We start from the raw sequence: 19,311 nt of genomic DNA, 5'->3' as shown, positions 1-19,311 counted from the left end.
GTAATGTAAAATTAAGATAAAGCACATCAGTGCTCAAAGAAAAACTATATATAAAGTTAATACATGGTGTTTCCTATAGTTTGGTTGATTGGAGAAAGTAAGTTTTCAAGGAGGCTCTGTTTATATATATTTTAAAAGAATTGCAATCATGATTTAACTCTTTATGTATCAATACACTCAGTATTGTGTTGAATCAGTTTGTGTATGCATGAACAATGTAGATAATGTTATGATAAAATAATGGTAAATTCATGATAAAATAATTTGCAGAAAATAAAATATTTTAAAGACAGAGCCTTCTAGACACATAAAAACATGATAAAATGAATAAACTCAAGTTTCAGTGTCAAAGAAATTACCACACACATACACCCAGTCCTGTATGTCACTGCTTGCTTCATGTTGATTTTTTTTCTTTTCAGTTCTCTGCTAGAAAAATGTATTTTTTTTCGTTGCCTTGCACTTTTTGTCTATTTTCCACGCTTTGCTTATAAAACATTCCTGGCCTTTTTTCTTCAGTCTGACCAACACCCTTAGTACAAAAATCTTGAGTTTTAAAGGAATAGTTCTACACTTTATGACATACACTTATTTGCTTTCTCACCAAAAGTAAGATGAGAGGATGAATTTGTTTGTGTGTTAAATATAAAGCTAGAGCCAGGGGCCAGTTAGCATAGCTTAGTATGTAACTTATCTTTTTTGGTTCACAAAGCCTCCTGACTCCAGCTCCATACTTAACATACAGACATGAGAGGGACATTGATCGTCTCAGCAGGAAAGCAAATAAGTGTATTTCCCAAAATGTCAAACTATCCCTATAACATATCAACGTGTGCGTGACATGGAAATTCATGTCTCTAGATTTAAAGCTGTCCCTAAAGAGATCGTGATTCTGGATGCCTCAAAACTAAATATGGCTTTTTGTAGCATGCTGTTGTTACCTGTGGTCATTTAGTAAGTTGTGAAGAGATCAGACTTGTTTTGGGGAAAGTTCTTAAAACCAAATGTGCTTCTTTAATTGGTTTGGTGGAAAACTCCCAATTTAATTAAGCTTCTTAGGTTAAATAATTATTGTATATCTTATGCTGTTAGATTTTGTATTTATTATTTTTTTTATTTTAGTCATGATCAAATGTACATTTAACAAACTATCTTAGTTTTTTTATGGGTAAGCTTTAACTTTAATGTATCTACATTTTCCTAATTCCTTCTGTCTTCTCTGTTTTTACTTATTGTTATTGCTATCATAACTCATAGATGTAACCTTCTCCTGTTTTTCTTTGCCTATTAAGAGAGCAAGTGGTGCGAAATGAAATGATTGTGATGCATTTATTGTAGATTAATGCCATGAAGAAACACTCCAGCACACTGAGACTTCCAGCTGCGGTTCTTTCTACGAAGCAGTTCTTCCACACCAAATGTTTACCTGAGTAGACGCCTGAAATCAATTTCTAAATAGTTTCAGAAATAAAGATATGATAAAGACATAAGAACAAATCTAAACCGTGTTCCTTATATAAATGATCTGTGATATGTGGGGGATGAAGATACACTGTGTGCTGTAGCCATAATCTCCATCTGAGTACACTCTGATCCTTTATAATCTGACACTGAAATCCACTGTGCTCTCTGACCTCCTCATTCGGTCCTCACTCGTCACAGCAGGAACACGAAGCATCCTTCCTGAAACACTTTTAATCATTTATAAATCCCACACAGATTTCAAATCAACCACCTGAGTACAACAGTACTGATTACTTTCCATCCCCATTACATCCAGGACAAAGATGAAGATGAATCGTTTTGTGTTTGTGTGTGGTTTGTTGCTGAATTTTACTTTCCAACTACATTTAGTGTCATTGTTGTTCTGTTCCTCGTGTTCCAGGCACATCGTGGTCTGTGGTCATATAACACTTGAGAGCGTGTCCAACTTTCTAAAAGACTTCCTACACAAGGACAGGGATGATGTCAATGTAGAAATAGTTTTTCTTCATAAGTAAGTACAAAACATTTCTTTCCATTTGTGTGCCTGAAAAAAAAACCCTGCAAATGTCATTGTTCAGGGTACGACAATCCAATATTTAGACACTGTATTTCTCACCAGATTTAAGACTTTTTCTCTTTTCCTCTCAGTATTTCCCCTAATCTTGAGCTGGAAGCCTTGTTCAAACGGCACTTCACCCAGGTGGAGTTTTACCAAGGCTCTGTCCTAAACCCACACGACTTGGCCAGAGTGAAGGTAACGTCTTCCTCCGCAGCTCTGAGGAAAACTCGACAGTCTTGGTGCCTTTAAATTACACAATACTGTTGTTTAGTGTCTGTTACCGATCAGGATCATTTAGTGTGATTTTTGTTTTTTAAGATTGAATCTGCTGACGCCTGTTTGATCTTAGCCAACAAATACTGTGCTGACCCCGATGCTGAGGACGCATCCAACATCATGAGGTGAACCACGGGTGCATCGACAACATTTATGTTTTTCTCTTTTTTTTACTTTCTCTTTTTTTTGTCCATGTGGCCAATTTTGCCCAATCGTCTTAAAGCTTTGTAAATCCAGATACAACAGGCAGAAATATGTATAGTTCTACAATAAATGCTCATTCCTCAGAAAGTGAAGGCCAGTGTTTGATATCAGTTCCTGGCCAGGACTCAAATTACAAGAGTGTAAGCAAGCGTGTCAGAACTGGCTCTCAACCAGACAGACTCTCAGCATGAACAATCTCCTGGTGTTCACCCTTTTCATAATTTGAAAATTATCATTCTGTGCGAGAGTACATGAATCTGTAACATCCAACAGTTTTCCTTTGTGAGGAGATACAACAAACAGATTTAAATGATCTGAAATAATGAGGATTTTTTTCTTTTTGAGGAGTAAGAAGATTTTATGTTTATGAATGACTGAGTTGGTTGCGACCCTTTGTCCTTCACCAGGGTTATATCAATCAAGAACTACCATCCAAAGATCAGAATAATCACTCAAATGTTGCAGTACCACAACAAGGTTAGTATATTTTGTTATTTTCATCTACAAAGATCATTTGTCATTACTGCATTCAAGCATTTGAATTGAGATATTTTGGTCTGGGTTCATTTAAACAGTTTGAAAATGAATAAGGTTTTACATATTGATGATATATTTTGTCTGTCTTGGTTTTGAACATTTCAGAACCTGTAGGCCTAATAAGTGTTTTCAGTTTGCAGCTCTGTCAAACCACCATATAACTTAATGAAACGTTTTAGGCCCACCTTTTGAACATCCCAAGCTGGAACTGGAAGGAGGGAGATGACGCCATTTGCCTTGCAGAGCTGAAACTCGGCTTCATCGCCCAGAGCTGCCTGGCTCAGGGCCTCTCCACCATGCTGGCCAACCTCTTCTCCATGAGGTCCTTCATCAAGGTAGCTTCAACTAAGATTCATCAGTCTGTGCTCACTGGAATTAGTTCAACAGTAAAGTTGGCCATTAGAGTCGGCTGGATAGATAATGATTATCCCAGATGAGGCGCAGCATCTGGTGAGTGGGTTGAGATGAAATGATTTGCATTATTTTGCTTCCAGTATTTTGTGTGATGGTCCAAGCTTCTCAGTCTTTTGTCTTCTAATCTTTGACACAGATCGAGGAGGACACGTGGCAGAAGTATTACCTAGAGGGAGTCTCCAATGAGATGTACACCGAGTACCTGTCGAGTGCCTTCGTGGGCTTGTCTTTCCCTGTCATTTGCGAGTAAGTACACGGAAATATTGACTTGTTTAAAGTAAATGTCATCCTTTTTTTTAATAAATACAATTACTAAAATTAATATTTTCAACAAGTGGGTTTCCAGAAGTTAAGATGATTCATATAAAAAGTACATCACACACACAAAAACATGTGCTTAGCCTTGAAAGATATGAATCAGGTGGAACATTTAAACAAAAGTTACAGCATTTGCTTTAGGTATGATTGTATTGTTATTCTCTCCTGCAGACTCTGCTATGTGAAGCTAAAGCTCCTGCTGATAGCGATAGAGTACAAGTCTGATCAAAGGGAGAGCAGGTAAGTGTCAATGTGCTCACGGTGGATCGCTGAGCCTCATTCAAATTCATAGATGCGCGACACACAGGTGTGTTTCCCGCCAGTATTTGCTTTAAGTAATGAATCTACTGTGAATCAGCTTCTGTGTTTGACTGCAAACACAAGCTTCTCTAAATTGGTTTGTTCACAAACATCACAGGGCTCTCGATCACATCCTGACAAATTAATGGAGGAGGTGGCAGTTCTTTAAAGCTCTGTTTGAGTGGTTTCTTTAGTGCACTGATGCTCATTTTACACCATCTGAAGTGTCACTGCTTAAGTATTTATTTCATCAACTTAATTTAATAAACACAGGCCGGCCTGCCAAATGAGCATCGGAAAAAAACAAGAAAACACCGCCAGTGATTAGTGCAGAGCCTTGCAAATTCTGCAGATAGAAGTTTCCGCTCTGACATCTTTGGTCTATAAATCCTCACAGCACTTTGATAAACCCGGGGAACCACATGAAAATGGAGGAGGGGACCTTGGGCTTCTTCATCGCCAGCGATGCCAAAGAAGTAAAGAGGTAATGAACGATATTAAACAGTGTCTCTGCTCTGATTGCAGCTCTGTCGGCCTGTTTCCTCCTGTCATCCACTAGTAACCTCATTACTCCCAGAGAGGTAACGTATCGTACTGCTAGCTGGTTGTTGTTAGATGGTGATGTTGGAGACAGAGGTGTAGGCTTTATTACTTGCTAAACTCCAGTCAATATACTAAATACTAAGTACATACAGGAAGATAAAGTGTCTGTAAACACTTTATTCTGGCCTCTTGGACATCGCTGCTCGGCCGACGTGGAGTTTTCTCACATTCTTGTTTTTCCTCCACAGGGCGTTGTTCTACTGTAAAGCCTGCCACGATGACATATCTGATCCCAAAAGAATAAAGAAATGTGGATGCAAGAAATGTAAGTGACCACATATCATCACATTGTCCAAGAGTGGTTACGTATAATCAACAATCCTTCACAGACTGAAGGGAAACAGCAGCGAGGGAGCATTTGTAACTTGTGCCATGGATTTCTTTTTGTAGTCAACACAAACAAAGCTGAGTTACAGTTTCTCCACATTAACCACATTGCCGCCTCTATATGACGAAGATACTTGCCTTCATTAAAGGGTCAGTTCACCCAAATTACAAAACACAGCTCTTCAGTGGTATCTACTCATGCAAATTGTTTTGGTTTAATTTGTGGAGGTTTTGAGACATAATTCTTTGAACCTTATTTTTTTTTTTGGGGGGGGGGGGGGGGGGTTGGGTGAACGTATTCTTTATTTCTTATTCCACCACTTCTAATTGGCAAGATCAATGGATGGAGAGAATTATTAAGCATTGTTACGTGTTCTACAAATATTTTTTTCCATGGAATTCACATCTATTATAAATTCCCATAAAAAGTGAGAAATCAAACAAGTTAACTCTAAGATTCTGTCTGGTTGCTGTTTCTGCCTGTCTAATAGATGTCTGCACTGTTACAGTTCATTGATAATGTTGTGATGTTAACAGGCGGTCAGAGAGACTGTTAACACAACAGGTACCTGGATGGATCATGTGTCATTTTATTGTTGTGTCACGTGGATATCCTACAGTTTGTTTTATCTAACAATTAATCTTAACATTTGATGCATTCTTTTCCTGCTGCTTGGGAATTTGGCCCACTTTTCTAAAACAAAAAAAAACAAAAACCCCGTTCACTTTATAGTGATATATTGTGAGTAATGTGTATTCGTTTCCCCTCTGAAAACACAGCCTGCTGCCCTTGATGGAAGCAACTGTGTGATTGCATTGTAAATGTTGCATGTACAATGGTCGACGCTGCCTGGTTCCCTGGTTGTCATGTGCACATTGCTTTCAATTTGATGAAAACACTCAACTAAAAGTCAAAGAGACAAAGGGATAAACATTTGAGCACACATTACTGTGCCACTTTGTATTTGGAAAAGGCAAAAACAAAAATCAGTTAATGCAGAATCCCCGACGTTTCATTCACGCCTCTGTCAGTCAGTAATGCTCCACATCACCACCAGGTGTCCCCACAGTCCTTTGACAAACACAACATCCCTGCAAGAGGAGCACAGCTGGAAAGGCAGCACATCTGATATCAGGGCTGTTTTGGAACAAACAACAAAGTTGTGCAGGATGTGTTACTTAAGGATGTCAAATGAGTTTATGGTCTTATACAAGTGTTTGAGCTGGCTTTCGTTTTGTTGTCCTCTCTGGATGCACTCGCAGATTTATCTAGGTGCGTGTGAGACACTGTCCCATTTACTACGACATTTTGTTGGAGGATTTTCTGTTATCTTGGCCTGGAGTTTCAGGTCTCCAATAAGGAACCAGCGCATTTAAGAGTTGCAGTTCTAAATACAATGCATGCCCAAATTGTGGAGCAAACAAAAGCTTTTAGGTTCATGTTGAGGTGAGGGGTAAGGGGTGCAGTCAGTAGAGAACTCATGCTGCTGAAGAAATGTATGACTTGCCCCCCCCCATCCTGACCCACCCTAACATGTTTATCCCCCAAATCACATGACCTTGGGACCACACTTGTCCCAGAAATGACCCAAAGTGAAGAAACCATAATCTGACACTTTCACGTGGTCAAGACCAAGTTGCTCTTGTGCACCCCTCGCAGCAGCAGCAGCCTTCCTCTGTGCCCTGTCTTGCCTTTGTCCCACTTTTCTCCAGAACGACCCTCAACGTTAACCTGCTCTTCCTCTCCTCTTGTCTGAACCCATGACTGTAGCCAAGACGGCCGCCTTCAAGAAAATAAGACTGGCATGTTGTTTTGATTGCGGCCACTCAGAGCGGGACTGCTCTTGCATGCCAGTTAATGTGCGTTGTAACACGGACTCCTCTCAACACGCCATCCCACTCTCTGCTGTCTCTGTTAATGATTGCTCGACCACATTACGTGCCTGTAAGTTGTCGCCATTGACATGTGCTCCTCGGTGTTTTGCAATGTGCACTGTGCTAACTGTACACTGTGTCTCTAGCGTGTGTGCTGCCTGGCTCTAGCAGCTGTCGTCGTCACCGTCATGGGTAGAGTGGTTGCTTATAGTGTCGTAGCTTTATTATTTGCAGTCAGTTGGTGCTCTTTGTCCTGTGCTGCTACTCTGTGAGGTGGCTTGAAGCTGACGCATGCTGGGTTTACTGTTCTGCTGGTGTTTTTTCAGAGAATGTGAATTCAAGCTGACCTTAGTTTCAATTGGGTCTACCACAACTTTGCAGAGTGTGATGAATTAATTCTCCCCTGCAAAATGGTGTGTTCCCCCTTCAGTGATCCCATCAACATGTTTGCAAGCAATAAAAGCTGAAGCCCCTAAAAAAAACAAATTGTACAGCTGTGCATCCCTGCTACAAATCTTTGGATCCGCACTGAAACCTGGGAATCCGCACACTTTTCTTGTGTGCACTAATGCTCTAATAATGTCCCTGGAGAGGGTAACTTCCTATTTTCAAGAATTAACCACATAACATCCAAGTAATATGAATGTGTGTCTACTGTGCCCTCCAGAGACGGGTGAACAGGATTGGATTTGAGATATTTGTACGTGTAAACCACTCGTAATTAATTGAATAGGATCTGTACATATTGAGGTTAATGTACTGGTTTAATTAAATTAAGATCAAAAGCGTGAACAACCACACGGGCTAGAATCTCTAAAAACAAAACATATTCACCACACAGTCCCGTCTCCCATTCATTGCCACGGGCAAAGCTCTGGGTCGTAGAGTTTTTTTTTTTTTTGTCTTATGATTTTGTTTGAATTGTACAACAAGATTAACAGAATACAGCGGAATACAGCTGGATCGTGTTGGTTTCCAGACGAATAGAGGACAATAGGAGTTTGCTGGATCGTACTGGAATTGACTGAATTGTGCTGAATTGACTCGAGCCGCAGATGAATTCTTAATTCACGTGTGATTGCCCTTTAAAAGCCAGAGGCCGTGTTAAGTTGCACTGATATATCGCAGAAGGCACAAAGAATGTGTCTGAGTTTGCAGAGCGTTAATACAATTTGCTGGAAACGTTGTAGTCTGTCACACGGTCTTAGCGAATGTCCCTTGATCAGAGACCATGTTGTGTGTAGTTGAGCATCTCTGGGCGTTTCCACCCCTCAACATGTCTTCCAGGCTTGTGTGCTGTGAGCGTCGCCCGGCTGGCTAAGCCGGAGCAGAGCTCCTCCAGTTGCTGTCGACACAGTGCGCGAGACGCACGGAGCGAGGCCTTATACGGCCTGACATGGAAATTATGTTTGCATTTTCATTTTTGGAGTGCTACCGGTTGTCATGAAACTCAGCCTGACAGTTCCTAACCACCAGGCAGCCGAGTGCCCCCGCCCCTCTCCTCCGCTCTCGTTGTGGGACAGATGCTAGCCTGTTAGTCCTGTGACTCTGTTCGCGCCCTCCGATTGCAGGCGACAGATGCCAGGACCAGCAAGGTCCCTGTTTGAACATCGCTGTCACTGTCCTGCCTTAAGCTCAATGCATGACCTTTATTGTGAGCAAGGGGTTGAAATAAAGTACTAATGAGCCTGTGTGGGACTCACGGCTCCAAAAAAAGTGACTCACACAAAGTTCCATGCATCTGCACAGGTTGTGTCAGGCAGTGCAAAGGGAATGGAACAGCTTTTAGGAAAGAGTAGAATAAGAAAAGCAATGTTTTCCATTCAATTCCATTGACTCAAGAACAAGATCTCACACAGGTTTGTCACATATTATAAGTCATGTTGAGTGCATAACCCCCGACTAAACGTCAGAGCAGGTCCATCCCGTGGGATAAAACCAGGTTAAATTTGGTTTAAATTATTTAGACGTCAAGCTTAAGCAGCGTTTTTACAACTATATTTCTTGTGTGAGTGTAGTAAGGACCTGCTTCACATTAAAATACAGTCATCTAATACAGCTGAAAGCAGCAGTTATACTGTTACAAGTATTATTCATCAGTCTATCAACACAATCTATAATTATCATCACAATCAAATTATTGTTTTAACGTCACTTTTAAAGCGGAAGTAGCAAACACTCCCTTGCTCCAGCTGCTCAGTTGTGATGTATTTATTCATCCTGTATAATTATAAATGAGTATATTTTGGGGTTTTGAAAAGATGATCACTCAAACGACCAAGACATTACTGTAACTCATGCTTGAGGACATTTTATAGAGATCAAATAATTAATCAAGAAAATAATCAGATCATCATTGATGTTGAAACATCCCTTGCAGCCCTAAACTTTGATGTCATTTTTTTTTTTTTTACTTGACTTCAAACCAAATTTAGCTCAGTCGGTTCTCACCTTAACGTCTCAAATGGGACTTATTCAGCTGGTGAACACCAAGTTACACTGACAACCATCCACTGTTTAAGCTTGATTCCAAACTGACCCTTGTTTTATTCACCATGTCGTCTTCAGGACACACCTGGCGCCTTAAGGGGAAACCCCTCAGCCTTCAGTTGCCAGTTGTCATTTATAATTTGCTTTCATTACAACCTGATCTTCTCCATAACCTCTCATCTCTCTCTGCATTCTTCTCAGCTAAAAATAGCTATAATGGATATATCAAATCAAGTAAGTTTTGGTTTACATTCTCTCGTTTGTCATTTGTTTCTAAACCCTTCCACTTGTGCATTCGCAGCCATCACCACTTGATCTGTCTCTAACCTGCTGTGTTTCACTGTTCGCCGCTCAGCGCTCCGTCCAGTCTGTCATCATCCATCTTTATATTTCACATGCAAAGCATTTAGGAAATTGTTTCTGCGTGGTTTGTGTTGGTTGGTCAGATACGGCTCGGCAGTAGATGGTGCTACTGCGTCACTGCGAGAGCGGATGAATTAAAACAGTGTAAAACATTAAAACATTTCAAGTTTATACGTAAAATAGGATTTAGAACAAGATTAATCTTTAGAGAACATACAGGAGGCATCAAAAAAGAGTTAAGACTCAAGACTCGGTCTAACGTTTCTTTCAGCCATTAGAGGAGTGTGAACCCTGTGGTCCACCCACTTCAACAGGATTTGTGATAGGCAACAAATATGCCACAATGCTATTGTCCCGGAGAACTGCTGTGCATGTTTGACATGGGGCAGATGAATAGTGGAGGTCTGGAGAAGGAAGGATAATCTGCTAGACAGCTGACTCTTGAAATAATCATCTCCATTCTCTAGTTTTAGCCTCCCAGCCATTTTTTTTTTTTTGGAGTAAGGGGACCTTGTTCCTCCGCCTCCTTCCGTCCATCATGTTGTCTTTACCAGTTCTGCCTCCGTTATAACACCGCAGCCATTGTAAGCTTTCATATTTCAAATGGTAAAGTGGATATGGAACGTATTCGTCCCTCATCAGGCGTAAACTGCACACAGCAGCTCGTGGTTGTTAGCTCACAGTGTCACCTCCTTGTTCTTATGGCATAACAAATGCTGGAACACCTGAAAGCATATTTATTAATTCATGTTTATTATAAATATCAGAGTAAATGTCAAATCCCACATTTCATTGGTGGCCATAGCAAGTGGTTAAGTGGTGTTTAATAAAAATGAGTTTTTTATTATTCAGCTATTAGCATTCTTGTGCCAGAAAGAATTACCCCCCAAAACCAGTGATTGTGCTTTAATTATGATAAGAGTCACAAGATGTTTTATTAACATACACACTGCAGGTCTTATTGAAGTCAGTTTGAATCAAGTCCTGTCCTGTGGTTAACGTGAAGAATTAAAGAGCCAGTCCACGCAAATCACAAAGCCAGCATTTTCCTTCTATGTTATCTTACCGTGGTGTCCACACATGCAGATTGTTTCAGGTTTCTGAAATATCTCTCTCTGAGATTTCTGCCTCCACCCAATGCAATTGATGTTGCACAGCTTCAACACATAATGATATAAAAAAGACTCAACAGCAATATGTCTTTTAAAAAAACAAGCCTCTAATTACAAAACCAGAACAGTTTTCATAGGGACTGGTTCCTCTGAGGAATTGACTCTTTCAAATATAAGTTGTATATGTTGTAATGCTACGAGGACCACAAATGAAATTTAATTCATCTCCATCGTACTTGGATGGAGGCAGAAATGTCAGACGACTTGGCACATTAAAACCAAAGCTATTAACATGTCTAGATACCACTAGGGGTTTGTGATTTGGATGTAACAAGCCTTTTTAAAAAAAAGGAAACAACCCATTAACTCGAATTGTACAGCTGCTGATTCTGACTCCTCTTCGTTTAGCAGTAAACGACGGCCCCCTTATCCAGTCATCAACTGACCAAAACAAGTCCGCTAAACTGAACAACAACAACTCAGACGAGGTCTGTAGGGGGCCCCGTAGCGGAGTCGCCGCCGCGTCGGTCCCATTGGTAAACAACCGCAAGGGAAGCCTGCTGCCCCCCGCCTCTGCTCTGAGGCTGAGCTTCATGGGCTCCAGGGACCTGGGCCGGGCGGGCCGGCGACCAAGGCTGGCAGAAGAGGCCAGCCGGCTGCAGCGGGCACGTAGCCTGCCGGTGAAATACAGATACCACCCCAGTCACTCCAATAACGCCACACTCAGTCACAGGCACCGTAAGGGCTGGCGTCCCCCTCCCCCTCGGCGTGTTTGGCAGGCCTGCGCTCGACAACAGCACATCCAAAGCATGTGCTTGCCAGGCTGGAGTGGTTGCATGTGTAGCATTCCTTACTAATGACCCAGTGTGTGCAGCTGTCAGCTGTGAAACATTAAATATTGAACAGGCCGAGCAAGATGTGAAGGGGCCAGTGTTGCTGGAGCTTCCCTCTGCACTGCCCCCCCCCCCCCCCCCCCGCCCTTGTACAGTTTCCATTATAGTGTCACTGTTAGACATGTTAGCAGTGTTTGAAGTCCTGTGTTCATCTGCAGAGGAGCATGATCTTTGATATTATTTTATATGGAAGCTCTTTCACTTTTTGAAAAAAAAAACCAAAAAAAAACCCCCCTTGAAGTGTATTTTCCATGTCCTGTAACGAGCCTGTCCCAGTTTAAATGATGGCTTCTAAAATTAGCGAAAACCCTTTTCTCGCTGCTTGTATTGATTTTACCGTGGGCAGCCACAGAGTGGATTTGTTTTCCTCAACTCAAATATTTGCTCGTGAAAATATTTGCCTCATTACTTTCGCTCGAGGGTTTCATGTAAAGAGCTCGGTGCAGTTTTGTGCCGTGATAAAGACAAGGTCCAAGGGGCATCTCAGCTGTACATAAATCACTCTGGCGCAAGGACTGAACTAATTAATAATCGTGTGTATGATTTTGGATGCTCAATATTTACCAGTTAATATCTTTATCAAACGAGATTGTGACTGATTAGCGTAGCCAATAGAGAAATAAATTTGTTCCAAAAAAGGAGTCAAAAAACTTAAAAGAATCCTAATTCAATGTGAGGTATTTGTGGTGCCATTATTATCTGAATCATAAAAATTGCACATATGGGGATTACTTTATGCGGATTAGCAGATTACACTTTGGCATGATTGATTGACGATGGCACAGTTGCATGTTTGCATCCTCATACACAAACATGCAAATGATTGGACTGTTTTGTTAAAGTGTCCTGTCCACTCATCATCATCAACATCACTTCCCACTCTGTCTCTCTGTGACTGTGTGATCGCTTTGAATTCACTAAACTCAACTCACGCTGTGCCGCTCTTTTACTGTTACTGATACGTGGATTGTGTGCGTGTCCTCTGAGAATTCCCTCCCTCATGCCGATGCCTTTTGTTGCAGTCGAAGAGGACCAGCAGTCGACACTGTCTCCCAAAAAAAAGCAACGTAATGGAGGCATGAGGAACTCTCCGAACTCCTCGCCCAAGATAATGAGGTAGGACGTGTCTGCTGCGTCTGACTGTGTTATTAGTTTGTGCTTTGAGGATTCCTTTTTTTATTTTTTACTTGAAACAAAATTCCCTTTGAGAACTTATCTTGGTCAAAATTCTTCTGATGCCGCAAACACAACTCTGATATGTTATCACCTCATTAAGGAGCGAAGACAAGTGTGTTAAAATCTGCCTGTTTTGCTGCTAAATGCTTCGCTGTTCTCACCAAATAGCCGTGAACATTAGCAGATTTGCAAAATGTCCAGAAAATTGAGTCCACACATGTTCTGGAGTTTGCCCTTCACGTGGAGGGTTTTCCAGGATGGACTCTACTACGGGCCTGGCACGAAAAGTTTTGGAACATTTCTGGAGCAACAAAATGTCTGCGCTGAAGTGAGAACGCAAATGTCCGCACTCCAGTGCATGTCTCAAAGCGGCAATCGACTGTCCGCCATTTGGTGCTGTGTCGGTAATGTTCAGTTGTTGTTTTTCTAAGTTACAAAAAAATCTGTCTGCTGCGGGCCGGGGTTCACGGCGAAATCGAGCCAAAACAGTAAAGTTGTGCGCCATAAAACCAGAGCAATGAGTTCAAAGATACTAAAAATGCGACGTAAAGTTTAGGGTAATTGCAGAGTCTGACGCTGGCGATAAATCTCTATGGGCTCGTCATAACACGCGACACCAATTCACACTGTGAATAATAATTTGTTCATGTAGGAATATTGATCAGTGCACGATTGAGGACCCTTTTCCAATAGGTTTGCATTTTTATGTACAGAAAACAAACAACAGCTGTCATATCTTTCTCAGATTTTTTAATATTCTCAAAACTCCACAGTATATATAAAGGAGAACATCTAAGAGAACATTTTCCGTGCCCCCTGTTTTCATGGAAAACATGTCAGACTTGCAGAGGGGCTCTGTGCCACGAGGTTTCATGAGACACCCACAGACTACAGCATCTTAAACAGGCCTGGCACTAATGACAGCCAGGCAGTCAGAGAGGCTCTAAAGGATAGATAGCCCAGGGCGATTCATCTATTGTCGGATCCCTCTGAGCTCTTTTCAGCACGTAAGGCCACAGATGATATGTATCATCGCGATGAAAGGTGAATTCAAATGCTACCTTGCTTTTATCTTGTCCTGTAAAATTAAACTCGCCCTTATTGATTTTGACTGGAGATAACAACGTTATCCAACAAGAGGCCATTAGAAGGATGATAATAGTCGCAGTCACTGTCATTAAGTGCCATGTTATAAAGACGGCATACAACAGGGATGTCCTGCCGCCCAACGTGAAGCCAAAGTGGAATCATATAGATTGAATTTTATTAAAACATTTATGTCCCCACTGCTAATTTGACAGCTAATCATTTGGCACTTTGGCACAATTAATCCACAAATGTCTATGTTGTTTATTACTGTGAGATACAATGCAGATCAGTAGTTATTCATATTATATCTAAAAGGAGCGTATATGTGCATAGTTCATACATTCATTTTAATTTTCCTTTGATCTATGGCCTCTATGGCGTTCGCCCTTGTTTTTGACTTGGTTCAAAGTGGAGTGAGGGTTGAATCGCTCCGGGTGATTTCCAAACTCCCTGGAGTAAAGCCCAGGCTTTTTCCAATGCTATAGCCATCAGCTAAACATCAGCCCACCAAACCAATCCATCCACTTGCCATGCTAATGCATGGAGCGATACAGGTGGATGTGCTGTTTCATGCAGCGTGTTGGCTTCCTACACGCCGGAGAGGGATTCACTGCGGTAGCCTAAGGGATACTTCATTGCAACAAGCAGAGAAAAAAACATCCGGGTGTATACTATATCAAATGTGTTTTTACAGGACCTGCGGCCTCAAGGCCTCTGTAAATAAGTAATGACCAACAGATTGGCTGTGGGTTTTGAAGATCAAGCCTTTGTCAGTTTGCATGAGGGGAGGGATTTTCAGACTTTGCCTGCTCGGGTTTACAGTGAGCCAGTGCAGTGAGGCTGAAATAGAAAATCTTCACATTATGCACGTCTAGCTGCTACTTTATGTGTCTCTCAGCTGTCATTACGCTCCTCCAGAAGACACCTGGCCTTATGTTTTGCAACCACGGCGTGTCATTTAGCGACTAAAGCAGCGGAATTATGGCGCTGATCATCTTGAATGTTTAGAAGTGTGCTTACTGAAGTGACACGCACACAGACGCGTCAGCTCCGCGTAGCGAAACAAACCGCACGGAGGGAGAGAGCGTTCGGCTGCGGAGTGTCTCCTGTTTCCAGATGTATCGGCAAACTAACACGTCCTGTCTGGAACTTAGCGATGACGACCTCACTGAAATTAACACCATTTCCACAGGCTCCTTGAAGGGTCATGAGACACATCTAATTGTGGGATGTCACAACACGTTTGGTCACATCGGACCGCACTGTGACATACACGTCATGTCTGCTACAGCACAGCTGAGGCAATTGGCAGTGCAGGATAGTGACAGGCCGTCATGGCTGACAGTGAGCGATAGCTATCCTGGCAGAGCTCTGCCTCACCAGTCATCTCCACAAGGACAAACTGAAGTGACAGCGGCTCCGCTGAGTGAGTGGTGAAACATTTGACTTCTGATGAAATATTTAGCTGAGGTGTAAAGCCACTAAATGCTTTTAGTCCTGTAAGAACTTGATGATATAGAATTCAACGAGACCTATGGAAGGTTATTGTCGGGGACAACTAGGCTGAACCAATCAATGAGCTTATTGACAAGAAATAGATCTTGGACTTGAGTCATCAAGCAGAGATCCCAAACATGTTTTGGTTCCACGCTTTTCAGGAGGAGGATTTTAGAGGTTTTATTCTGTTTTACATCGTCGTGACTGGAAAAGGTTTGTGCCTGCTCGTCAGATAAGACAATAAAGTGGAAGACATTATTGTGAATGGTTAGTCCCCCAAGGAGGTTATGTCTCTGCCCCTGTCCAATGGTTTGAAATCTACTGAAAGGATTTCTGCAAAAATTGGTGGAAGAATGGGCCATGGACCAGGGGAGAAGCAATTCAATTTTGGCATGGATCTGGACAAAGGGGTGGATCTTTTGAAATGTTGTACGATGATTTCTCCAGGAATAATTGTTGGATTTTGATGGAAAAATGTGCCATATTTAGGGAACTGATATATATGAGTGTTTGCAATCTGGTGTGACTTGATTGAATTTAAGGGGACTGTTGGCCCCTGGCGGAGGAATGAACTCTACTGACTGCTATTATAGGTTTCTAATGTAAGAAACATATTTATGTCTTTATTTGATAGGAGGGAGGGAGAGACAGGAAACAGGGTGAGAGAGTCGTGGAATTATATGCAATAAATAGTGCGGCCGGCTGGAAGTCAAACTAGGAACCAGCACCCTAACTATTGGACCACCACGTCTCCCCTATCTCTACTTTCTGATATTTTCTAGATGATCAGTTGTAACTGATCCTACAAATAATGTAGAAACGCCTCGATCATGAACATCAGTTACTACAGCAATGTATAGAAAAAAGCATGGAGTTGAAGGTTTCAGCGTGTTGAACTTATACGAGGTGATATTTCCTCCCACTTCTACATTGTACACTTAAAAGTTTTGCACTTTTAAAATATAATGTGTACAAACCTTCAACCGAAGAATTTAATTTTGCACACCCCGTGGCCTTTCAAATTAAAATTGCTTTGACAGATCCGAGTCTGAGAGGCCAAACGTGGCAGGGAAGACATTTTCCTCTCCAACTACCTCTATTCTTGAAAGTACATCCAGGTCTTGCCTCAGGGTATATAAGCCCAAAGGCGGGGGTTTTTGGCTTCAGCCTCTCGGAGCCTGAGGGATGCTAGTTTCAGTTGACACTTTCATGCATACTTAACGTGTTACTCAAGGTAGCATTCTTTTAAAGTAGTCACATGGATTAGAGAGATGCTCTTCTTACGGGCAGAAGACTTGAGGAACTTAAAAGGTTTCAGACAGAGACAGAAGGCTGCTGTCTGTGTTTTTTCAGGAGATAACATCTTCAACTGTGATCTCAATCTGACAAAGTTGATTTAGTGCAAGGGGAATTGTGCTGGGCAGCACACGGCTCCGTAGATACCACTGGTTCTGTTTGACTGCGTTGGCTGGTTGTACTGATTTCGACTTTTCATGTTCCCCTTTTGTCTGCATGGCTTTGCCTTGACATGCAGGGTCGGGCATTCAGAAAAATTCAAATCAGGCAGTTAATCAATATCATCATTTATTGACTTCCAGTGGAATCCTAATGTGATGATGTGATCGGTCTATGTCATTGTTCTGGCAAATTGTGTTTAATGATTCAATGATTCCAAGCAAATTGTAATTTTAACTGTCAACAGAATAAGATGAAGAGAAAAAAATCACTACAATTTGATTCATAACTTTACATGCGTACATTTTAATTCATTTTGTGCTATTGATTTTAGTTGTATTGGCCAGCGCCAATCGCCTGTAAGTGTGCAAATGAGTCAGTCTTTGTGCAGTGTGTGTGTCAGCTGTGTGATAGACTGAGGACCTGTTCAGCATATGTTCTGCCTCCCTCATAATGCATGCTGGGAAAGGCTACAGCCCCTGAACAATGGGAGACAGATAAGAAAATGGATAGATGGGAAGTGCATTGAATTGGTAACAATAGAACCACATGAGTTTAATGGAATGGTTCGGGACTAATGTTTTTGTGGCTAAAAGCTTCAGAAATTTAAATACTTCAGATAAAAATTGGAAGGAATATGCCTTTTTCTTGGCAGACTTTTTAAAATGTCATTGCAGGAAGAGCACGCGTGTTACTGAAAGACCCATTCATTTATTCATTTTTTTTACCTTGTGATTTTCCTGTTGCGACATGTGGAAATTTTAAATTAAATAATGCATCTGGAGTTCATACCTATCGAAGAAGATATTACATAGATTTTTTTATTTGATTTTTTTACAATAACATGTATTTTATTTGAAACTATTTTCCTTTGGATTAGTTTTTTGTTGCAAATAAATCTACTTATTTTCATCGAATTTCTATTTCGGAATGGTTTGAAATTCAGATGCTGCTTTTGGTAACGAAAAACTTGTAAATCTCAAAGAATTTAAACCATCGTGTCACTCAGACAGGTACTCATGTTCGGAGACCACTATGGTCAGTGTAGTCCGGGATGACACTCACCACTGTGCCTGCAGTGAAATTAGTTTATGTAGTTCTGATGCTCTGTTTAAAAATTAATACCCGTCACTTTAGAAAGCAAATATGATTGGGCAAATTGCTGAAATATTTAAAGTCTGGTCTGTTAGAGCTTTTACGGCGAAGCGCACCAAGTCAAAAGCTGTAAGCAGTAAAGGGGGCGAAATTGCGTCTCCGTGCTCATGCCAGTCAGTGCAGTGTGTTGCTGGCATCTCCTTCCGCCTGGCTGCCGCTGCTGATGTCGCTCTGCTTGATGACATAGCAGTGTTGTTTGGCGTTTCTGCAGATGGCCTCTGACAGGAGTACAGAGAGGAATATGGAAAAAAGGCACTTTTTAAAAAAGAGATCCCTAAAATTTGATGATCTATTGATGAATGTTTTAAAAAATGAAACCTGCTATTCTCAGGTTTATTTCCTTTTTTGGCTTTAACAGTCAAATCCCAAGAACCAGTTCATTTCAATCCAGAGTTGCAGTGTCTCATGATGTTCTTTTATTTCCTCCCTCCCGTCTCTTGTTTGATTAGACACGACCCGCTCCTCGTCCCTGGGAACGAGCAGATAGAGAGCATGGACGAGAACATAAAGAGATACGACTCCACGGGGATGTTCCACTGGTGCCCGTCCAAAGACATCGAGAAGGTCATCTTGGTGGGTTCTGCGCCTCGACGCGGCACACGTCATCTTTCCTTGACACTCTTCTGCCTGGTGACAGATGTGTCATGTCACAAAGCACCATCAGAGGCTGACAGGGCACTTAAACACTCTAATGAGGTGTCTGACTTGTCATTTGGTATATGGCGGACCTTTACATAGAACATTTCTTATACTAATACACATGCCATTATTCAAATGACTTTCATAGTCTATTGCGGTCATAAACCAGGTGCTATATTTCACTGGGTGAGCAGGCGAGTAAAAGATGAGAAAGCATTACCATTTGTTTACGCAACATTTCAGTCATGAACATCTTTGTTTTATCCTTCATCCTTGTCCGTTCTTTTCGTCTCAGACCCGCAGCGAGGCGGCCATGACTGTTCTGAGCGGTCATGTGGTCGTGTGCATTTTCGGAGATGTGAAATCGGCGTTGATCGGTCTCCGAAACTTTGTCATGCCCCTGAGAGCGAGCAACTTTCACTACCATGAGCTGAAGCACATCGTGTTTGTCGGCTCCCTGGAGTATCTGAAGCGAGAGTGGGAGACTCTTCACAACTTTCCAAAAGTTTCTATTCTGCCGGTGAGTAAACCAAAATGGCCAATG

General features: G+C 41.6%; 1 protein-coding gene and 1 long non-coding RNA gene across 23 annotated transcripts in view; one reads left to right on the top strand and one right to left on the bottom strand.

Annotated features, from left to right (window-relative positions):
* Positions 1–19,311, top strand: part of LOC118287080 (calcium-activated potassium channel subunit alpha-1) — a 70,693-nt gene that overhangs the window by 41,261 nt on the left and 10,121 nt on the right. For 6 of the 21 annotated variants that reach the window (XM_047327771.1, XM_035611849.2, XM_047327773.1 and 3 more), the window contains 14 exons: positions 1,886–1,996; positions 2,134–2,239; positions 2,363–2,445; positions 2,932–3,001; positions 3,241–3,396; positions 3,612–3,721; positions 3,965–4,033; positions 4,491–4,577; positions 4,885–4,961; positions 6,795–6,968; positions 9,590–9,622; positions 12,779–12,872; positions 18,578–18,701; positions 19,063–19,287. In XM_047327771.1, coding sequence (XP_047183727.1) covers positions 1,886–1,996; positions 2,134–2,239; positions 2,363–2,445; positions 2,932–3,001; positions 3,241–3,396; positions 3,612–3,721; positions 3,965–4,033; positions 4,491–4,577; positions 4,885–4,961; positions 6,795–6,968; positions 9,590–9,622; positions 12,779–12,872; positions 18,578–18,701; positions 19,063–19,287 — 1,519 coding nt within the window. Of the gene's footprint in view, positions 1–1,885; positions 1,997–2,133; positions 2,240–2,362; positions 2,446–2,931; positions 3,002–3,240; positions 3,397–3,611; positions 3,722–3,964; positions 4,034–4,490; positions 4,578–4,884; positions 4,962–5,756; positions 5,766–6,794; positions 6,969–9,589; positions 9,623–12,778; positions 12,873–18,577; positions 18,702–19,062; positions 19,288–19,311 lie in introns of all 21 variants that reach the window. The other 15 variants (XM_035611858.2, XM_047327776.1, XM_035611863.2 and 12 more) reach the window with 5 other exon arrangements.
* Positions 18,461–19,311, bottom strand: part of LOC118287094 — a 138,185-nt gene continuing 137,334 nt past the window's right edge. For both annotated transcript variants that reach the window (XR_007029852.1, XR_004785572.2), the window contains one exon: positions 18,461–18,755. This is a non-coding gene — a long non-coding RNA (uncharacterized LOC118287094). The remainder of the gene's footprint in view (positions 18,756–19,311) is intronic.

The sequence above is a fragment of the Scophthalmus maximus genome, chromosome 16 (genome assembly GCF_022379125.1).
Source record: "Scophthalmus maximus strain ysfricsl-2021 chromosome 16, ASM2237912v1, whole genome shotgun sequence".
Taxonomy (NCBI): Eukaryota; Metazoa; Chordata; class Actinopteri; order Pleuronectiformes; family Scophthalmidae; genus Scophthalmus; species Scophthalmus maximus.
Note: the sequence above shows the minus strand (reverse complement) of the source record. Positions and strands in the feature narration are given on the sequence as shown.